The sequence below is a fragment of the Pleurodeles waltl genome, chromosome 9 (genome assembly GCF_031143425.1).
Source record: "Pleurodeles waltl isolate 20211129_DDA chromosome 9, aPleWal1.hap1.20221129, whole genome shotgun sequence".
NCBI lineage: Eukaryota > Metazoa > Chordata > Amphibia > Caudata > Salamandridae > Pleurodeles > Pleurodeles waltl.
Window position 1 is genome coordinate 94,219,601 of NC_090448.1, and position 19,686 is coordinate 94,239,286.

Genomic DNA, 19,686 nt, shown 5'->3' on the forward strand with positions numbered 1-19,686 from the left:
GTTACCAGGCGCAGTCTGGGGATGCCTGGTAATAAATCAAAAGGTGAGAAATCTGCAGTTAGAAGCGTCTATTAGAAATGTAATTTAAAACATCAGTGGCCTCTCCAGGGAAAAAAATTCACATTGAGTGACAGCACCTCTGAATCCTACAAGGAATCAACTTGAGCTATCACGAAGTGGTGAGACACCTTGGTCAGAACAGATCTTGGAACCATACGCTTTCACACAATCACCACCGGTGTAACATGCCCACTTATAAGGCAGGATATCTGCCCGGATCCACCAAGAGAACAGAAAGCAGACCGCTCTCAGAAGCTAAATATGCCAGCACATGTGACACAGCAGCAAAGACGAGGTTTGGAAAAAGGCATGACCACATGACCTTACCAACACTAAGAACTGTAGAGGCTAAAAAGGAATCCTTCAGCGGTAAATGTATGCATCATCATGGCGCTCACAATGTGCCACTTGCAAAACTGGTCTGCAGCACAGCACTTTAAAGAGGGCTCACAAATAGTGAGGAGTCAAGTAAGTGCTCGTCTGACAGCTCTTGGACAGGCTGGGCATTGCACCGGTGTAGAGAAATTCAAAAAGCTATCTCCAAATGCTACCTAGTTAAACTGTGGACTGGATTCGAGGATCAGCTCTGAATGACGATTTCAAGAATATACTTAATTCCCTTAAGTTCTAAAGATCAGGCTATGAGGACCACCAAGGTTCCTGAAAAGCACCTTTCGGACAACAAGCTAGCAAAGAGGTCGGACAGTGGAAATAATCTCATTTTACAATAAGTGCAGCCAGAGTAAATCAAAGATGTGTTTTTTTTTTTTTTTTAAACAAATTCAGTTGTGAAAAAGCCTACTGATGTATGCTGTTTGCAGCGGGGAATCCCTATAGAGATCTTAACCTGTTAAACAGATTAACATAAACACGAATGCCTTAATACTTTCAAGAACTTCATGGGTGCTGGTTACTGAACAGGTCATGAGCGACACGACACTACGTTGCCGCCAACTCTTTAGTTTCAATTGAGGACAATTTGAAATGTCTAGTCAAACACTAGGTGGCACTATGTGCACAAAAAACCCTATCCTAGCAATGGTGGACTATTAAAGGAAGAGTTTGTGAGGAGTGTTAAGAGTATTTGTGCATTTTGCACTACAATACAACCTCGCTTCATTGTTTTTTTTAAGTTGTCATCCATACTGCCGGAACTTTAAGTCTGCTATTTGGTCCCAAAAGCAGATAAGCATAATAGCAGGAGTTCTCTGGACTGACAGCTTGGCAGTATAGATAAGAGGTAGATAACGATAAGCCATATATACCATGTACAGTTGTTACATGCGATACCAATTTACAATTTATTTACATAAGAATATGCATGGAAATTTGGCATGGCTAGGGTACTTATGAAAGTGGAATTTCACAGCACTGGTTAAACACCATTCCACTACCCCAAATGTCCCTTCCGCAAACTGAGCGTGAGCATTCTTTAAAGGTGGGGGCCGTATTCTTAACCTAACAGGGGTGGGCAGTGAACTCCGCTCGGGGAGTTTGCAGAGTTTTCCCCACTCTGCAGTTCGCTTGGAGTTGCGAAAAACTCCAGGGAGCAGAGTTTTTTTTCCCCTTGTTCCTGCCTGCCAATGTTGAATTAGCGACCGCTAGCGAGGAAAATCTACTCGAGCAGCAGAAAAGAAACACCCGGCGCTAAAAATCGGCGCAACCAAACGCACTCGTTATTAGGCATGCGGAGCGCTGCATAGCGTCTGTTTTTTTGGTCATGTAGCAAACTCCCCCCAAGCCTACTAATCCAGGAGTTGCCCACTACGCTTAGTGGAAATCTTGGCAATCCTATATACAGCGGTTCAATGAGCTGTAATTACAAATAAATCAGTGCGTTAATTCAGAAAAACAAGCAGCTCCTTCAGTAGTCAAATATGTTGAATGCCACAAATTAAGATTTAAGTCTGCTCAATGCTGAAAGAATAACGTGGTGTAGGGTTCTGTGCAATGCAGACGTGGATAGGCAAGAATAAACAAGCACTGGTAAATCCAATAGGTTTAGTGATGCCTGCCAGCTTTTTGGCGATTCTGGTTTTGTCACAGGTTTTGCAACACCATTGCTCGGGGAAGCTGGAGAGTCTTCATTAGATGTAAGGAAACAAATAATTGGCCGAAAGTAAAAGTATTTTTTTGACCTCAACGATGTAACATCGGCATGGTACATCTGGCAAAGAAGGGAACTATCCTCTGTAGATGTGCTCCTTATGAAAGGGGGGCATGCCGAAACTCAATGACGTCAGCCAATGGCTGACGTGGGTACCTTCAAATCTCGATGCATGCTGAAGCAGATGGAAGAACAATGCGACTGACAAACTAATGGATTAAGTCTGGCTGAAAACCCCTAGAGTTGCTATGTTATACTTTTATCAAAGCTAAAGGGTCTTGACTAACACAAACCTAAACAAGTAATCAGTCTAGCATTCGCTGCTAGCCTCATCTTTTGGGGGGAAAAAGGACGGCGGGGAAAAAAGGACGGAAGGACAAAAGGAAGCAAGGACAAAAATAAAGGACAAAAGGACTGAAAATGAAGGCAGGCAAGGGTGGAAAGAATGAACAATGCGAGGGAAGGCAAGAAAGAGGGAAGAGAAAGGGGAAGGGAGGAAAGAATGTAAAGAGAAAAGTAAAGGCAAGAAATAAAGACAAAGGAAAGAAAAAGGAAAAAGAAAACAGAAAGGAACAAAAGAATAAACAAGTAGGAAATTAGCAAAGTAAAGGAAAAGGAAAGAAGACAAAAAAAGGAAATAAGAGAAGGAAGAAAAGGAAAGAAAGCAAAAAAAGTAATATTGAAAAAAGGCAAAAAATAAAGTAGAAGAGTAAGTGTGGCCAAAACAATGCAATGCATTTAAAAGCAAGGATCAGTCATTCAATCTATGACCATAAGGTAGAGTAACTCAACGATGTAGTGCCTCGAAAAATATATCAAGCCCAAAGGAATACCTTAAAAACTTAAAAAATATATACTTACAAAGATAGCTGAAGTGAGACCCCAGCAAACTAGCAGCACAGTCCATGGCTGTAGAATCATGCACTTGTCCCAAAGTGCTAAGTACGTAAGTGGGCCACGTAGGGCCAACATCAAGAAAAAAAATGGAAAGTACAAACTTGGGAGACAAACAAGTGGAGTAGTTGATAAACTTATATCCCCTCACATTTTAACGATTGCAGTTGTTACTCGTGCAGATAAACATGGAAATGAAAGAAAACAAGCAGTATTAATCAAGGCTAAGTATGCACATCGACCATATCCTTAAGTGTCTTGACTGAGTTCCCCCAAGAGACCTGCCAAACTTTGCCCAAGCTGCCAAAGACTAGTGCCATCAATCAATCAATCAATCATAGTATTTATAAAGCGCGCTATGTACCCGTCAGGGTTTCGAGGCGCTGAGGGGGGGGGGGGGGGTGGAGCGCTGCTGGTTTAGCGGTCGAAGAGCCAGGTCTTGAGGAGCCTTCTGAATGCGAGGAGGTCCTGGGTCTGGCGAAGAGATGTGGGGAGAGAGTTCCAGGTCTTGGCGGCGAGGAAGGAGAAGGATCTGCCGCCGGATGTCTTGCGCTGGATTCGGGGTACGATGGCGAGGTTGGCGGATCGGAGTTGACGTGTTGGAGTGTAGAAGTTGAGTCTGGTGTTGAGGTAGGAGGGTCCGGTGTTGTGAAGTGCCTTGTGAGCGTGGGTCAGGAGTTTGAAGGTGATCCTCTTGTCTACCGGGAGCCAGTGGAGTTCCTTTAGGTGAGGGGAGATGTGACTTCGGCGGGGTATGTTGAGGATCAGTCGGGCGGAGGCATTTTGGATACGTTGGAGGCGTTTGATGTCTTTGGTTGGGATGCCTGTGTAGAGTGCGTTGCCGTAGTCAAGTCTGCTGCTGACGAGGGCCTGGGTCACCGTCTTTCTGGTTTCTGTTGGAATCCACTTGAAGATTCTGCGGAGCATTCGAAGGGTGTTGAAACAGGAGGAGGAGACGGCGCTGACCTGTTTGGACATGGTGAGGGCGGAGTCCAGGATGAAGCCGAGGTTTCTTGCGTGGCTGGCAGGGGTGGGTGGGGGTCCGAGGGCCACCATGAGTCGTTCCAGGCCGAGGGAGTGCGTCCGAGGATGAGGACTTCCGTCTTGTCGGAGTTGAGTTTCAGGCGACTGTTGTTCATCCAATCGGCGATGGATTTTAGTCCCTCGTGGAGGTTTGTTTTGGCGGTGAGCGGGTCTTTGGTCAGGGAGAGGACGAGCTGGGTATCGTCGGCGTAGGAGATGATGCTGAGATGATGTTGGCGGGCCAGTTGAGCGAGGGGGGCCATGTAGACGTTGAACAACGTGGGGCTGAGGGAGGATCCTTGGGGGACGCCGCAGATGAGGTTGGTGGCTTTGGAGCGGAAAGGGGAGAGACGGACTCTCTGCGTTCTGTCGGAGAGGAAGGATGAGATCCAGTGGAGGGCTTTATCTTGGATGCCGGCTTCCTGGAGGCGGGTCAGTAGGGTGCGGTGGCAGACGGTGTCAAAAGCGGCTGATAGGTCGAGGAGGATGAGGGCTGAGGTTTCGCCGTTGTCCATTTGATGTCTGATGTCATCTGTGGCGGCGAGGAGGGCGGTCTCAGTGCTGTGGTTTCGTCTGAATCCGGATTGTGAGGGGTCCAGGATGGAATTGTCTTCGAGGAAGTGGGTGAGCTGAGTGTTGACGATCTTCTCGATGACTTTCGCTGGAAAAGGGAGGAGAGAGATCGGACGGAAGTTTTTGAGGTCGTTGGGGTCAGCCTTGGGTTTTTTGAGGAGGGGTTGGATTTCTGCGTGTTTCCAGCTGTCCGGGAAGGTGGCAGAAGTGAAGGAGAGGTTGATGATCTTGCGGAGTTCGGGGGCGATGGTGGCGTTGGCTGAGTTGAAAACATGATGGGGGCAGGGGTCCGTGGGGGAGCCTGAGTGGATGGTGTTCATGGTTGCTATGGTTTCTGCCTCGTCCACGTGGGTCCAGGCGGTGAGGCGGCAGTCGCGGGAGGAGACGTCGGGGGTGGGGTCTGGCGGTGGACCGGTGATGAAGCTGTCGTGGATGGTGGTGATTTTCTGGTGGAAGAAGGTGGAGAGGTCGTCGCAGAGTTTCTGGGAGGGCGGGATGTCGTTGGAGTTGGCTTTCGGATTGGAGAGTTCCTTCACGATGCCGAAGAGTTCTTTGCAGTCGTGGGCGTTGTTGTTGATGCGTTCGGTGAAGTGGGCGCGCTTGGCGGTGCGGATCCGTTGGTGGTGTTCGCGGTTGGCGTTTTTGAGGGCGGCGAGGTTGTCGGGTGTGCGTTCTTGGATCCATTTCTTTTTGAGCTTCTGGCAGTTGCTTTTGGAGGTGGTGAGATCGTCTGTGAACCAGGCTGGTTTTTTCTTTCCTTGGATGGTGGTGGGTTTCTTGAGAGGGGCAAGGGTGTTGGCGCAGTCGAGGATCCATTGATGGAGGTTGTTGGCGGCTGTGCTCGGGTCGATTGCGTCGGGTGGAAGGTTGTTGATGAGGGTGCTGGTCAGTTGTTCTTGGGTGACTTTGCCCCAGCGGCGGTGGGGGGGTAGCTGGATGCGGTGTTGCTCTGTGGTTTTCTTATAGGTGAAATGGACACAGTGATGGTCAGTCCAGTGGAGTTCGGAGGTGTGGCTGAAGGAAATGTGGTTGCTAGAGGTGAAGAGGGGGTCAAGGGTGTGACCGGCGATGTGGGTAGGTGTGTTGACTAGCTGGCGGAGACCGAGGTTGAGGAGGTTGGAGGTCAGTGACGCGGTGTTGACGTCGTTGGCATTTTCCAGATGGTAGTTCAGATCTCCCAGGAGGATGTAATCCGGGGAAGCGAGGGCGTGGGTGCTTGCAAGGTCGGCGATGGTATCGTTGAAGGGGGCTCTTGGTCCTGGAGGGCGGTAAATGAGGGTTCCTCTGAGGGTCGTGTTGGGGTCCGTGTGGATCTGGAAGTGGAGGTGTTCGGCTGTCCTGAGGGTGTCGTCCGAGTGGGTGTGGATTTTGAGGGTAGCTTTGTGAGCGATGGCTATTCCGCCGCCGATTCCGTTGGTTCGATCTCTTCTGGTGATTTTGTAGCCGTCCGGTATGGCGATGGCGATGTCCGGAGACGAGGAGTCGTTCCACCAGGTTTCGGTCAGGAAAGCCACGTCAGGAGCAGTGGTGTCGAGCAAATCCCAGAGCTCGATGGCGTGTTTTCGTGCGGAGCGGGTGTTGATGAGGATGCAGTTCAGGTGGTTGGGGTTGGATGTTTTCGTAGTTGGATTGGTCGTTCTGATGCAGGAGAAGTTGCAGGTACGGCAGGAAAAAGGTCCTTTAGTGTGCTTCGGGGATGCCCGGTAGCATTCAGTGGAGGGGCCGGGGTTGAAGGCGCAGAGTTTGTTGATCGAGTAGCGGATGCGGGGGGCGCGAGGGCCAGGGGGTGTGGCGCTGGGCGCGGTCCAGGCGCAGCGCCAGCCATTAAGAAGGGAGGGGGGAGGGAGGAGCAGCTGGGAGGCGGGAGGGAGCCGCAAATGGGGGCACGAGGGGGGCGGGCCGCAGGGAGGCAGCGGCAGGGAACGGGGAGCGCACAAGGGGCAAAACACTGAAAACGAGCAAAATACAAGCAGTTACAATAAGAAAAGCACACAATCAGAAAAACAATAATGGCACAATATACGATCGGGGAGACAGCAATCAGGGGGGCACAAAGGGGGCAGAAGCGCCGGCGGCGAGGCGCTGAAAAAAGCGAAAAAAACGAAAAACACTTACGGGACGGCGGAAAGCGGCACACTGGTCAAGTGAAGCTAGTCAGAGCCCACTAGACCCCAGGGATGAGGCGCAGGAGGATGCCTGCGGGTGGAGGAGGGCCTTCTTCATTACATTTAGACTCGTTCAGATCTGTCCACTGTTCAAAAAAGCTGAGCGAAATGATGCTTTTCCAATTTACTATCCATTGTGCGTGCAATTTGCTTAGTAGAAAATATTAGATTTTCAATTGAGCAACCTAGCAAAATCCTAGATAATTTGGGTGTGCAAGATTCCTAAATTTCTGAACGCTCTACACCCTAGCGTCCTCCTGGGCAGAGCACGTTTCTTTTAACTCCATTTAATCACCGGGTGTAAAAAAGACATTTAATACCATCTGATAGTCTTGAAAATTCAGTTTTGGGGTACTAACCAAGAATACTAACTTTAGGCAATCAGATCCCTTCGAATAAAACTGGAGTCCACTAAACTTCTAAACAAGTTAATAAAAAGCAGTGTCCTCATATTCCATCTTAAGATTTGATGGGCGCAAGTTCCAATTCTACAGGAAATTTTAAGAGGAGGTCTTCAAATACCAGAATTCAGCAAAGTTTGAAATGAAGTCTGTGCTGACGATGTCACTAAATTTGAAACATTTTTTAGTGTCCAAGCAGCTGGTTTCTAATCAGTCAGTGGAGTATATTAAGGCATGACAAATCTGCAATAGTACTCTACTTTAACATAAGAAGTCACTGCAAAAGGAAAAAAAATAACGCAAATAGGAAAAATATTTCAGACCAACTTCTGCTTCATGTATGTATTGCGGTTTACTGGAATTAAAATGTTAACTTTTAAACGATTGTGCAGTACCCGGTTCTAGCTTAATGGTATCAGATCCCTAGCCTGTCCTAGCACCTAAAGTTTAAACCTGTTGCACGCCCTAACAGTAGTGATACTTAATTGTGACGCAACTATACACCAAAAAGAAAGGCTGCCACATCAGCATGTTCATTGCCTACTCACAACACAGAGGAGTCCTCTAATCATCCTGCAGTGTACAGGTGTCAAAACACAACCCAACCCCTCACCAAAGCAAGATAACACAATAAAGAATTAAATCTTATAGCATTCGTGTAAGAGTTTGGTTATAGAAAGGTTGACCTATAGCTGACATTGATTAGCAATATTGGGCTCATGCATTATGAAGCCAACATTGAAAAACGGACCTTAGACCTCAAAATGGGAGGGAGAAGCGCGATTCCTGGGATTAAAGTGATGCATGACCTGGACCAATCAAAAGAGCAGGTTAGGTATCTCAATAAAGGTGTTTTTTCTAAAACTTAAGTTTTCTAGATCTGTTTAGCTGGCCTTGCGTGCTACTCCCTTAATGGATTCAGTCATTAAAAAAAAATTAAAAAAAATATATTTAGGGCCTTCATCAAAAAGCAATTAAGAGTCCATTTCGTGATGTGAAGATGGAGGACAGTGACACGCAGGCAGTCATTTTAAGTTACACATTGCAGGTGACTAACCTGGTTCTTGCGGTAATCTTGCTGGGAATGCCTCAGCACCCGGTAGCACAGGCGGCATATGTGCCTGAAGGGAGCATGCCTCTGGTCTCCCAGCTCCTCCAGTCTAAGCATGGGTCCATCGCCGCAGTCTGTGAATGGGGCCTGCAGCAGCTTGAAGATCTGAGGGCAGGAGGGAATGTTAAAGCACACAAGGAAGCTGGCAGAACATTTGTACAATCAAAACTGCATTCAAACTAGTCCACCCAAATGCAAATTAATCCTGAATATTTGTGACAGGTAAGAAGCATTTAAGGTCACGTCCAGGGAGCACCAACATGGACCCTCGCAAGGTTATGTTACTTATCTATAGCCCTAGTTTTTCAGAATGAGTACATTTTATTGACTTAAATAGCTCTAATACCATGACTCCAACAGAAGGTTCTGGTTGAAGAGGTATTGAAGTCCATTACATTACTTGCATCAAATCTTACACATACATTATTACTTAATAAAAAAGCGAGGCTAGTTTTATTGCATAGGAAAGTGGGCTAAAAATGGATAACTTTTTGTAAAAGAAACTAATTTCAAGCATATGACGTTATACAAATTCAAACTGGAGTACCATTCCAAAAGCTTCGAGAGTCTCCCATTCAGGAAGTCTCTGATGTTGCTTTGAGAGCATCTCAAGACAAATGGCAACAACGTTTGATCCAACTTTTATATGGTCCTAATATAAATATCAGTGGCTTGTATTACCCAACGGTATTGCTGGTGCTTAAGTATCCCTTACAAGTTAAGTCCTGTGGTCTAATAAAGAGAGGGGGGGAGGGGGGGGCCTGTCCTCTTAAACTATTTACTATTCCCCTGGAGACCGGTTTTTAACAATTAATTTTTATCCAACATACTTTGAACACCAACAATCTAGAAATTTTTCATGCAGGTCTATATATGCTTGTCTATGACGAAAAAAAAACAAAAAACCTAGACCCTATTGGCATGATGATTGTAAATAGAAAATGTTCAGCCCTACTAGACAAACAATCAAACAAACAATCTGTCACATGCCTAAAAACAATCATTTGAGAAAATAGCGGATAGCCAAAGCAAAGATTTCACTAAAGTATAATTTATAGACTATTCTTGCCATAGCAATCTTGTTGACAATATTCAGTTTTTATGTACTTAGGTCTTCAAAGATCTCTCCAAATATGCAAAGCTAGAATGAATCCTCAGAAAAACAAATAAGGATATGGAATACGTAACCACCAGTATTGGGATGATAGGACGCCATTAGCAGTATAAACAAATGATCAAACCTCAAAGATTGAAGAAGATCAAAAGAGAAGACTAAGCACCTTACCATCAGTAATTTCCTTTCTGGTGTACACTAACTGCAGATTCCTCATAGATCCCCCACCTCCCAGTTCTATGTGCTGTACACTTCCCCCTAAAAATAGGTACCAATCTACAGATCTGCACACTGGCCTGCCTATTTGTCCTTGTGCTCTGTATCTGAGGGAGTGGAAAAGCCTACAAGAGCAACTGACCAAAGCATGCATGGGTGTCATTTATATGATACACCACCTCCAATGAGAGTACTGCTTTTATGTTTCCAGATCCATTCTCAAACATCGTAGAACAGATACCAAAACAGTACATCTGAAAGTTGAGGGTCTGTGGAGCGGCCTCAGACCAAAACATCTTGCAGGACCAAACAGGAGAAATGCCCTCCCCACCTTATCGGACCATCAAGGTAGTAGTGCTTTGTGACCGTATGCATAGATACCTGTGTCAGTCTGGCAGATATAAAGAACAAACACTGTGTGCCAGGGCAGTGGTATCAGCCTTAGCCCTGATAGAAGGGTACCTCAAGGAGGTTGTTTCTTGGCCACTGCATAACAGATCTTACTGCAGAGGATTGGCCAATGTAAAGGTAAGTCACAACTTTAGGTTGTTTAGCTCAATACTCTGCCATGCGAGCATCCTGCCAGGTGGCTCGCAATCAGGGTAATGCCCGGTCACTAACCAGTTCCAATGGCGCAGGGCCCTTCTAGCACGATTCAGGACCCCGCACCACCCTTGTTGCAATAACACATGGCAGTGGTATGGTCCATGAGAACCAGCACCAGCCCCCTCCCACCACCCCCATTAGACAGTAAGAAGGCCTTCAATGCAAAGCCTTGCAACTCCAGCAGATGTATCTGCAGCTGGCCTTCTGTCATAAATCGGAGACCTCTGATCTCCACCTCCCCCACATGACCACTCAACCCAGTACTGATGCATCGGTCACTACCATCAAATCTGGGTGGGAAAGAGAAAGGGGCCTGCCGCTGGGTCACTTGCGCTTGAGCATCCACTACTGCAGATCGTGAGCAGTCACTTCAGAAATCTAAATGACATCCAACACTTTTTTGTTTTTGTTTTGGGCCCACTGGAACTACAAATCCCCCAGCAGAGCTGTATGGGAGAAACTTTTTATTATCAACCCACAACGTCAAAAAGTCCACTGTCATCTGTCAGTGGTCAACTACTGACAGTGGCAAGCCAGTCTTCAACAGCCATTTGTCGAGGAAGGGGAAACTCTGGTATCTCCAAAGGTGTGCTGTAAACACCATCAATTTAGTGAACATCTGAGGGGCAGAGGTGAGGTTACAAGGGAGCACTGCAAACTGGAAATGCCTCTGACTGACCATGAACCATAAAACCAACCTTTTAGATAGATATATGAAAATATACATGACGCAGGTCAAAGGGTATCATCTTGTCTCAGAGGACCAAAGCGTCCAAGATCTAGACTCCTGTTTGCATTTTAAATTTGTCCTTCAGAAGGAAGGCATTCAGAGGTCAAAGGTCTAACATAGGCTGGAGGCCTTTGCCCTTTTTCCAGTACAAGTAAATAGGTGGAGTACAATTGTGCTCTTGGAGTCTAGAAGCCTCTCAATAACACCTTTGGAGAGCAACACTTTCAAACTCTGTAACAGGATGGAGAGGTGCTGCTTTGGAAGTCTGGCAGATGTTGTGGGGTGGGTTTGGTGTGGCAAAATAAAACAAAGGAGAAAACCATTCTGAAAGATTTGTATTACCATCAATTAAGTCAAATGTATGAGAACGAAATTCTGGACCCTGTCCCCCACGAAATTCAGGGTCACCAGGTGTGGGTCTGTGACACATTGCCACCTGCATTATCACTGGCAAGCAGTAACAGGGTTTAGACCAAGTGCACACAACAGTTCCACAGGGCCTTATTGAAGAGGAGCAAGGCGAAAGACGTGGTAGGCCCAGGCTGCAGGAGTGCCATAAGGATTTTATTCTATGTCTAAAGCAAGGGGAGCTGCAAAACTAGGAACGCAACTACCTGCTAAACTATCAGTATCAGGCCCACCGACATCATGTAAATAGATATAAAAAGTGCCATCATAATGGGGTGGGCAGGAGTTAATGGGGGGAGTGAGATCACTATCCTATGTCCCACCCTCTTCTATCTGATAAAGGACGTTGTTAAGAGCCAATAACATTAATGGAGTGTCACTTGGTGTGCCCATCCTGACAGGCATCAAAGCAAGTTCAGGCTGTAAGAAACTGTTGTGCTTCAGTAATTAAATAGAGCAAGATTGAGCCGAAGTTGGTTCGGGTTGAAGTCAGTTTGCAGTCAGACATCAAGGTCAGACTTTGATCCTCATCTGATGCCAGAGGCAAAGGGACCAGCACCAACGTTTGGCAGCTCAGCACAGTTAGAGTAGTTGTGAATACCAGAACTGCTATGATACCTAGAACAAGCTCAAAGGGGTCAGTGGGTGCCAGAGAAGGACTCAGCAGAAGGTAACCCAAACAGAGTCCCCTGTAGATCCTTGGGGCTAGAAACAGGACCAGAGGGAGCTGGTTAAGGGCTGAAATTCAGCAGCATGACATCTGAAGTCCTCAATTTAGCGCAGCAGTGTAGATGGCCTGGGGAATAAAAGACCCACTAGGACCAGCCTTAGGGGAGGGGGAGAACCAGGGGTGAATGGGCTGCATACTCTGGGCCCCTGTAGGAGACCAATTGTTTTTGTGACACCCTCATGCCTTTACTTTGTGGCAGGATAGGGTAGAGTCTACCTTTTTTTTGTTTGGTAATGATGGAGCGTGATTAAATTCTAATAATTAACATGAGAAGCTTGCAATATAATGCTTAGTGAAATCGCATAGAAAATGTAAACGTTAACGCATGTGTATGAAATGTGCCCACGGGGAGTGGCCACCATTGTATTCAATGCTTAATGAAATTGACTAATGATGGATTACCAATATATTAATGTATGATTTTTCAGTATTAATGTTAGGTATTATGTATTAGAATTGCTAAATTAACATTAGGCCTTAGTTAGCAAGTGTCTAGGCCTAGCTGCCTGGTCTCATATTAACTGCGTTTTCTAACGTGCAATGTAATGTTTCTTGAAGGACGTGAAGGTGTACTTTTCCAGGAGTTAGAGATGTGTGTGTAACCGTAGTAAATTTTCTCATGAGAACCCGACTTGCTCAAGGAGACATTCTTGTGGAGCGCAACAGTGTAATTCGCAACAGGTACAAGGTCATTTAGACTAGGGAAGACAATGGGACTACTGACTTGAGTAACAAATGTCACTTATTCCTCACCTGACATTCTACCCGTTGGAGGCGTCAAACCCAGGAACCAATGAGCAGCGTGAGAACTGTCAAAAGTGGAAAGCTCTAATGGGGTGACCGTTGGACATCGGATGGAGATAATGATGCACCAAAAACTTGCCCAATTGGAAATTATGGGACTGTACAACAAGTCTGATATAATCGTAGGACTCAAGAAGAAATCAGCCATTAAGTGCCTTTGCTATTGCCTAGACACTTTGCCACTCTGTCTTAAAGACTTTGCGGTTAAATTCTTCGAACCATCCGTGTTTTGCCTTGTCGATTCGTACTTCAACCTTATGAGGGAAGGGTCTCTCATTACCCGTCTTGCTGAACTTTGCTGTGTTTCTTGGCTGATGGCGAATCAACTGTTGTCCTGAGGACGAAGACTGACTCTGTATGCTGACCCATTACAGAGGGTAACTATATGATGATGAAATTGTAATTGTCTGTTTGCCTTTCCTTTCTAGGTACTAACTGCTTCTTTTGATAGAGACCATAGTAAGATGTTTTCAAAATTTGTGTTGCTAAATTGTTTTGCATGAAGCCCAACATGCTAATGCTAATTTGAGGGTAGTTAAGGAGCTCACTAAACGGACACAAACAGACAAATGACTGAATCTATGCTTTGTTGAATAATGCGCTAATGATACACTGCTAAGATTAACCCAGGCTGACGTTGTGCTTTGTTCTAATGTTTATGATTTTTGCTTTGATTAAATCTTATTCGAGTTTCCATAGTATGTTGATGTGTTTTCTGGTATTGAGACTAATAAACTTGCTAGTAGAGTGTAATCAATAGGGAATAAATATCAAATCTTACAAAATATTGTGTGGTTATTCGTGACTGAAAGGTTTTGGTGTGTTTTGATTCTTACCTATGCCATTATCCAATTTGAATCGATTTGCTATAGTGAATATTGATAACATTATTGATTTATTGATTGCTATGTTGATTAATTGCCTCGTCCTAAGGTGTCTTCAATCAGGGTCAAAAGATTCATTGGCCTAAAACGAGTCCCTGACTAATTATTTAACACAGGACGCGTTATTAGCTCTGGTAGCAGAGGACGGTTTAGGAGCTTTGGGGCCCTAGGACAAGGGACCATTGTTTTGGAATTGTTTTTTTTGAGATAATGCAAATTGGAGGTATGATGTGCCCCTAAGTCCCAAATGACTTTCCCGGAATCTCGGAGCTTGCCGAAGTGAGTTGGGTATGTTCTCGGCGTTCTAGTGATAGTATGAGTGAAGTAGAATTTGCGCTTGCCGAGCTTATGCCTATCACAGGTGAATTGTGAGATTTGCGCGAATTTAGGCCAGGTAATGTTTTAGTAGGAGTAGGCGTACTCCGCAGTATGAGAGTAGGGAAGTCGGCGAACTTCATGTGAGTGTGGCGCTTTGTGCTAAAAAATTGTCCACGTGGTGGTTGTTGATGTACGGACCCTGCGTGGTCTAAGGACTCCAGAGTATATTAATCAGTGTATTAGACACTTGGTTTACGTTGTAATTTGCGCGGTCTAATAGGTCAATCGGGCTTGGTTGACGAGTCGAGTTTGAGTCAAGTTGTGAAAGTGAAAACCTTCAATGGAGATTTGGCAAGTTCTAAAGTGCACTAGAACAAACCATTGACAAGTCGAGAGTGAAATTTGCGGGTCAAATTTTGCTTGCAGTTGTGGGATCTGAGAAGGAGAGAGTAGCAGCTGAGGCTTTAAGTGAAATCTCTGTAAAGTTCTGAAGCGACTGAGTTACCCTTACTGTAGTAAACCGGCAAATTTGGGTTTTGTTAAGGTGCTCGCAATATATTGCTTTAGTTTTTGTGTGAATAGAGAGTGAGGAAGACAAGCCGCAAAACTGTCAGCCGCAGTGTGTGACATCATTGGAGCCGCGCTGGGATAGGTTAGTTGCCGAGAGGGGTCGCGCACAGATTGGCAGCCGTCCGTGAGAGGCAATTGGTTGAGAAGGTAGGCGAAGAGTGTTCTGGGAACTAAAGTCATTTCCTGATTAGATTCTAAACAAAATAAGTTGCAAAAATGAAGTTTTTCAAGGCTTTAAAGAATGCTTTGAGGGGAGATGCGTACATTACAGCAAGTGTGGGGGAGCCTACACCACCAGAGGACACCCTGGCTTATGCCGTAATGGAGGAAAAGGGAGTCGCCCCATGCCTTTGGCTAAAGCATTGGTGCAAATTAACAGAGAAAGATGGGTGTTAGGCATTTCCAGAGAATAGAAAATTTAACATAGGGGTTCTAGAACATTTGCGGAAAGTGCTAAATGAACAGAAGCCGCCTCCGAGACCAGCTCAGTTTGAGGCGTTAGCGATTTGTGAATTAATGGCCATACAACAGAGGCAACACGAATTCGAGCGGAGAATGAGAAAGGCCTTAGCAGAAGCTAGATGGGATAGTGAGACCAGAATGTGGAGAAGGGAAATAATAGACGGAGTTAGGATGTTTCCAGCAATAACTCAAGAAGCCGAAACACAGGGAAGAAAGGCCACTTGTAAAATAGACAAAGGCTCTAGCAAGCAGAGGAGACTCAGAAGTCTTGGGTAGATGATTCTGATGAGTTTCTCAATCAGTTGTTACATGATCGAGCGCCACCATATGCCATGAATGACAATAGACCGATTACTAGTGCAGGTCCTGAAAATTTGTCACAGAATCAGGGGATCGCGAATACAGTACAGACAAATAATGCTACCACATCAGCCCCAATACAGAATGGTGGTAGTGTATCCACTGCACCCGCGACGCAGATACGGTTTCAACCACCACCAGTTCAGAGGCTCTATCCTGATGTCCCAGTATTAGAGACAACTACGAGTTTGATGGTGCCGCCTGATCCAGTGTATACGAGATCAAAGTTAGTGCAGATTGAGCCAACTCCACAATTTCTGCCCCAGCAACAGATGGTCCCGAATTACACTTCGGACACAGGACCGCAGTCAGTTACAGCACCTATGAGGAATCAAGCCATGGGAGTTAACGCTCCACCTGGATTGGGAAACGAACAGGCACCAGCCGCTATATCATTGCAATTACTGTTGGTCCGCCAGTACTGTTATATGCGCAGGCCAAACCTATTGTATGCGATCAAGGAGTAATGACTCAAGAGGTGATAAGAGGAGGGTTCACGGGAAGTTTCCAAGGGATGACACCGGGAGAACAGACAGTCAAGGGATAAGGGATCTAGATCTTTGCTGGATCTCAGTCCGATTGGGGTTCCTTTAGAGACAATGCGACAAGCAAGTTTGGGTCTACTGACACCACAGGTATTGGGAGCAAATATGTCAGACACCAATGACGCAGGCTGGAAATATCTCGTTGCAAGGCTTAACGGCGCAACACTTAACTGAGTAGTTAGACTAGCTTAACACTCCGCAGACTACTCCTGCGACAACAGAGCAGTCAGAACAGAGTACCTGAATTTTGTGAGGTTGGGTGTGGAAGCAGCGGAGCTAGTTGAAGGGACTATGGGAGTGAACAGATTAGAATCATACACTGAGGCAGAACTGAGGTACCTGTGCCCGAAAATAACCAAAGAAGTGAGTAAGGTGCACCAGAGGTTAGCGAACGTGGCAGACAAATACGGCATAGACTTAGACAATACTAAGCATCTGAAAAGGAGTTATAGGTTAGACTTCGAACCTAAACACTTTGATCATATGAGATCTACTGGAATGAAGGCACACCTTAAAGAAATTCTACAGAGCGTCCAAGTTTGGGAAGCATTAGAGAAGTGGGAAGGCAGATGGGAAAAGAAGAGAGATAAGAGGAAAAGTGATTGCCTGGAACCGCAGCAGGCGAAAGCTGCACCAGACACGGGAGCAATAAAGATGTTACCATTGAGGGAGACAGCTGGAGGGTTCTAGTCCATGTACCATGGTCTAGAGGTGACATTTTGTCATTTACAAATGATTATCCCAGGTTGCGGGAAAAGCCATTGAGTGGTATCAGCAGACAGATAGGTTTGTGAAGCTTGCTAAGTGTCTCTGGGAAGACTTCAATACCCTATTTGAGATTATAGTTCCAGCTGATTTATGGCTTGAGTGTAAGAGGAGTGTGGATTGGCCGACGACAGAACAGGCAAGAGACAGGGCTACAGGAGCACCATCTCCTGAGGTGATGAAATACTACTATAAGGTGATTGAGTTTTTGAAGCAGAAGGTGTCACAGCAGAATATTGATTGGCAGAAAACTGATCGAACGGCACAAGAAGGCAAAGAGTCGATACATGCTTACTATGAGAGGTTTTTAAAGGCATTTAAACACTATAGTGGCACGGCGGTCATAGAACCGAAAGATATGAATCACCTTGTGTTCAGGTTCGTTGAAGGATTGAGGCCAGAGATTAGCCAGATGATTAAGAATCATTTGATCTGTTGGCAAGCGAAACAGATTGATGAAGTGTTGCAGTATGTAAAATACTGTAGCAATGAGATTGAATTGAAACAGAGAAAGCTGAAAGAGAAGGTGATGGTGATGCAAATTAAGGCAGCTCAGGCAGGGATGCAGGGAAATGGAGTACAGCAGATGGTACAGCAGCAACCTCAGGGAAACAGAATGTTTCAAACGCAAACGAGAGGCAGAGATCGGGGAGGTTTTGTGAACCGTGGTCCAGACTTGAATACTGTTGTGGTTCAAAATGATGTGCAAGGGATGAAAAAAATATGTTGCCATGCCATGCGTGCGGGGGACACTGGAAGCGGCAGTGCCCAATGATGGTGCAGGATGGTGTTGTTCAACAAAGCAATGATGTCGCTACATTTCAAAATGAGGGGTACAAGAATGCAGGGTCTCCAGTCTATGCAACAAATGCAAATGCCACGCGTTCAACCAGCACAGTTGCAGCAAATACAACAGCAGATTCCCATGGTACCTAGACAGCAAATGCAGTTGCCTTTAGCTCCGATGGGACAGCAACAGGTGATGCTTCCTCAACAGGTCACAGGTCAAACGATGAGTCAAAATAATACAGTACAACAGTTCCCATTGCATGGGGAGAATGGAATAAACAATGACTGGTCGGATGATTGTTCAGATAATGAGGAGTGCAGGCTTGCAGCGTCCCTAGTAGTAGATCAGAGGAGACCTTACGTGCAAGGGAAGGTGATGGGTCACAAGGTTTCATTCCTGGTTGACACAGGAGCTACCCGCTCTACAGTCAGAAGTGCAGAGGTTCCGAAATTGCCGCTTTCAGGGCGTACTATAAAAGGTGGTAGGAGTAGCAAATCAGCTCCTGACGAATCCGATTACAGATCCGGTTCAGGTTGAGATTGGTACCTTACAGGAATTGCACAGGTTTGTAGTCTGTGATTCAACTCCATTACCCCTACTGGGAAGAGACTTGCTGTGTAAGACGAGGTGTTCGATCACCTGTTCCAATGAAGGGATTGAAGTATAGACAAACAGTGATGATGAAGGGGACGATGGTCAGATCTCAGAGCCAGAGACGGAGACCACAGATGAGGAATACCCTTTGATAAGCTTCTTCCCGATGTTCACAGTGACCGATTTGCCAACAGAATTACAGGGAACAGTGACAGAGAAGGTATGGGACTTGACAGGAAAGGAAGTGGGACTGATCAAAGGAGTAGAACCAGTCAACGTAGATGTGAAGCCGAATGCTGTTTCCCCAGGTACCACAGTACCACATGGCACAAGATGTTCTCATACAACTGACGCAGATAATTGCAGACTTTGTGAAGCAAGTGGTCTTAAAAGAAGTGATGAGCAGCCCATGTAATTCGCCAATAATGGGACTGAGAAAGCCTTGTGTGAAAGTTCGAATTGTCCAAGACCTGAGAAAAATTAATGAGATAGTGGTTAAATGTTGCCCCATAGTGCCAAATCCAGCCGTGATCATGTTTCAGGTCCCATGTGATGCAGAGTGGTTCACGGTTGTGGACTTTTCTCAAGCATTCTTTTCTGTGCCTCTTCATGAGGATAGCCAATTTCTCTTCAGTTTCAAATTCTTGGACAAGGTTTACAGTTGGTGTCGAATTCCTCAAGGGTTTTCAGAATCACCTTCCATCTTCAATCAGATATTAAAGAAGGATTTGGAGTCACTGGAACTGCCTTTTAATGCGACTCTAGTACAATACATTGAAGATTTGCTGATTGCGTCCAAAACGAAAGATGACTGCATGTATGATACTATTGCCCTACTGAATCATTTAGGAAAGAACGGACATAAAGTCTCCCCAAAGAAGCTACAGTACTGTCAGAAAGAGGTGAAGTACTTAGGCCACCTGATTGAAAAGGGGTCAAGGAGAATAGCCGAAGAAAGAGTGACAGCCATATTACAAATGAGTCCGCCGACATCCAAAAGAGACGTGAGGATGTTTTTGGGAATGGTGGGCTACTGTCGCCAGTGGATTCCCAACTTCTCTATCTCTAAGCCTTTGGTGAGGTTGACTGTCAAATAAGTTAAGGATGGCCCAGATACCCTAACTATGTCCAAGAAAGAAATGAGGGCATTTATTGAACTGAGAGTGTGCATGTGCAGGGCTCCAGCTTTAGGTATGCCTGATTACACGAAGTCTTTTGTCCTGTTTTGTCATGAACGTGATGCTTGTTCTTTGTCTGTCCTGACACAGGTCCATGGAGGTGCAAACTGACCAGTAGCATATTTTTCAGTTACTTTGGACCCAGTTGCAGCAGCCTTACCGGGTTGTCTGCGTGCAGTTGCAGCAGTTGGTCAAAGCCTCACTCAATGTGAAGATATAGTGATGGGACAGCCTTTAACAGTCATGGTCCCACACTCAGTCGAGATCTTGTTGACTCG

At 45.7% G+C, this 19,686-nt stretch overlaps 1 protein-coding gene across 5 annotated transcripts in view; it reads right to left on the reverse strand.

The window, feature by feature from the left end:
* Positions 1-19,686, reverse strand: part of ITPR1 (inositol 1,4,5-trisphosphate receptor type 1) — a 1,104,774-nt gene that overhangs the window by 621,969 nt on the left and 463,119 nt on the right. For all 5 annotated transcript variants that reach the window (XM_069206352.1, XM_069206351.1, XM_069206348.1 and 2 more), the window contains exon 16: positions 8,281-8,439. In XM_069206352.1, coding sequence (XP_069062453.1) covers positions 8,281-8,439 — 159 coding nt within the window. The remainder of the gene's footprint in view (positions 1-8,280; positions 8,440-19,686) is intronic.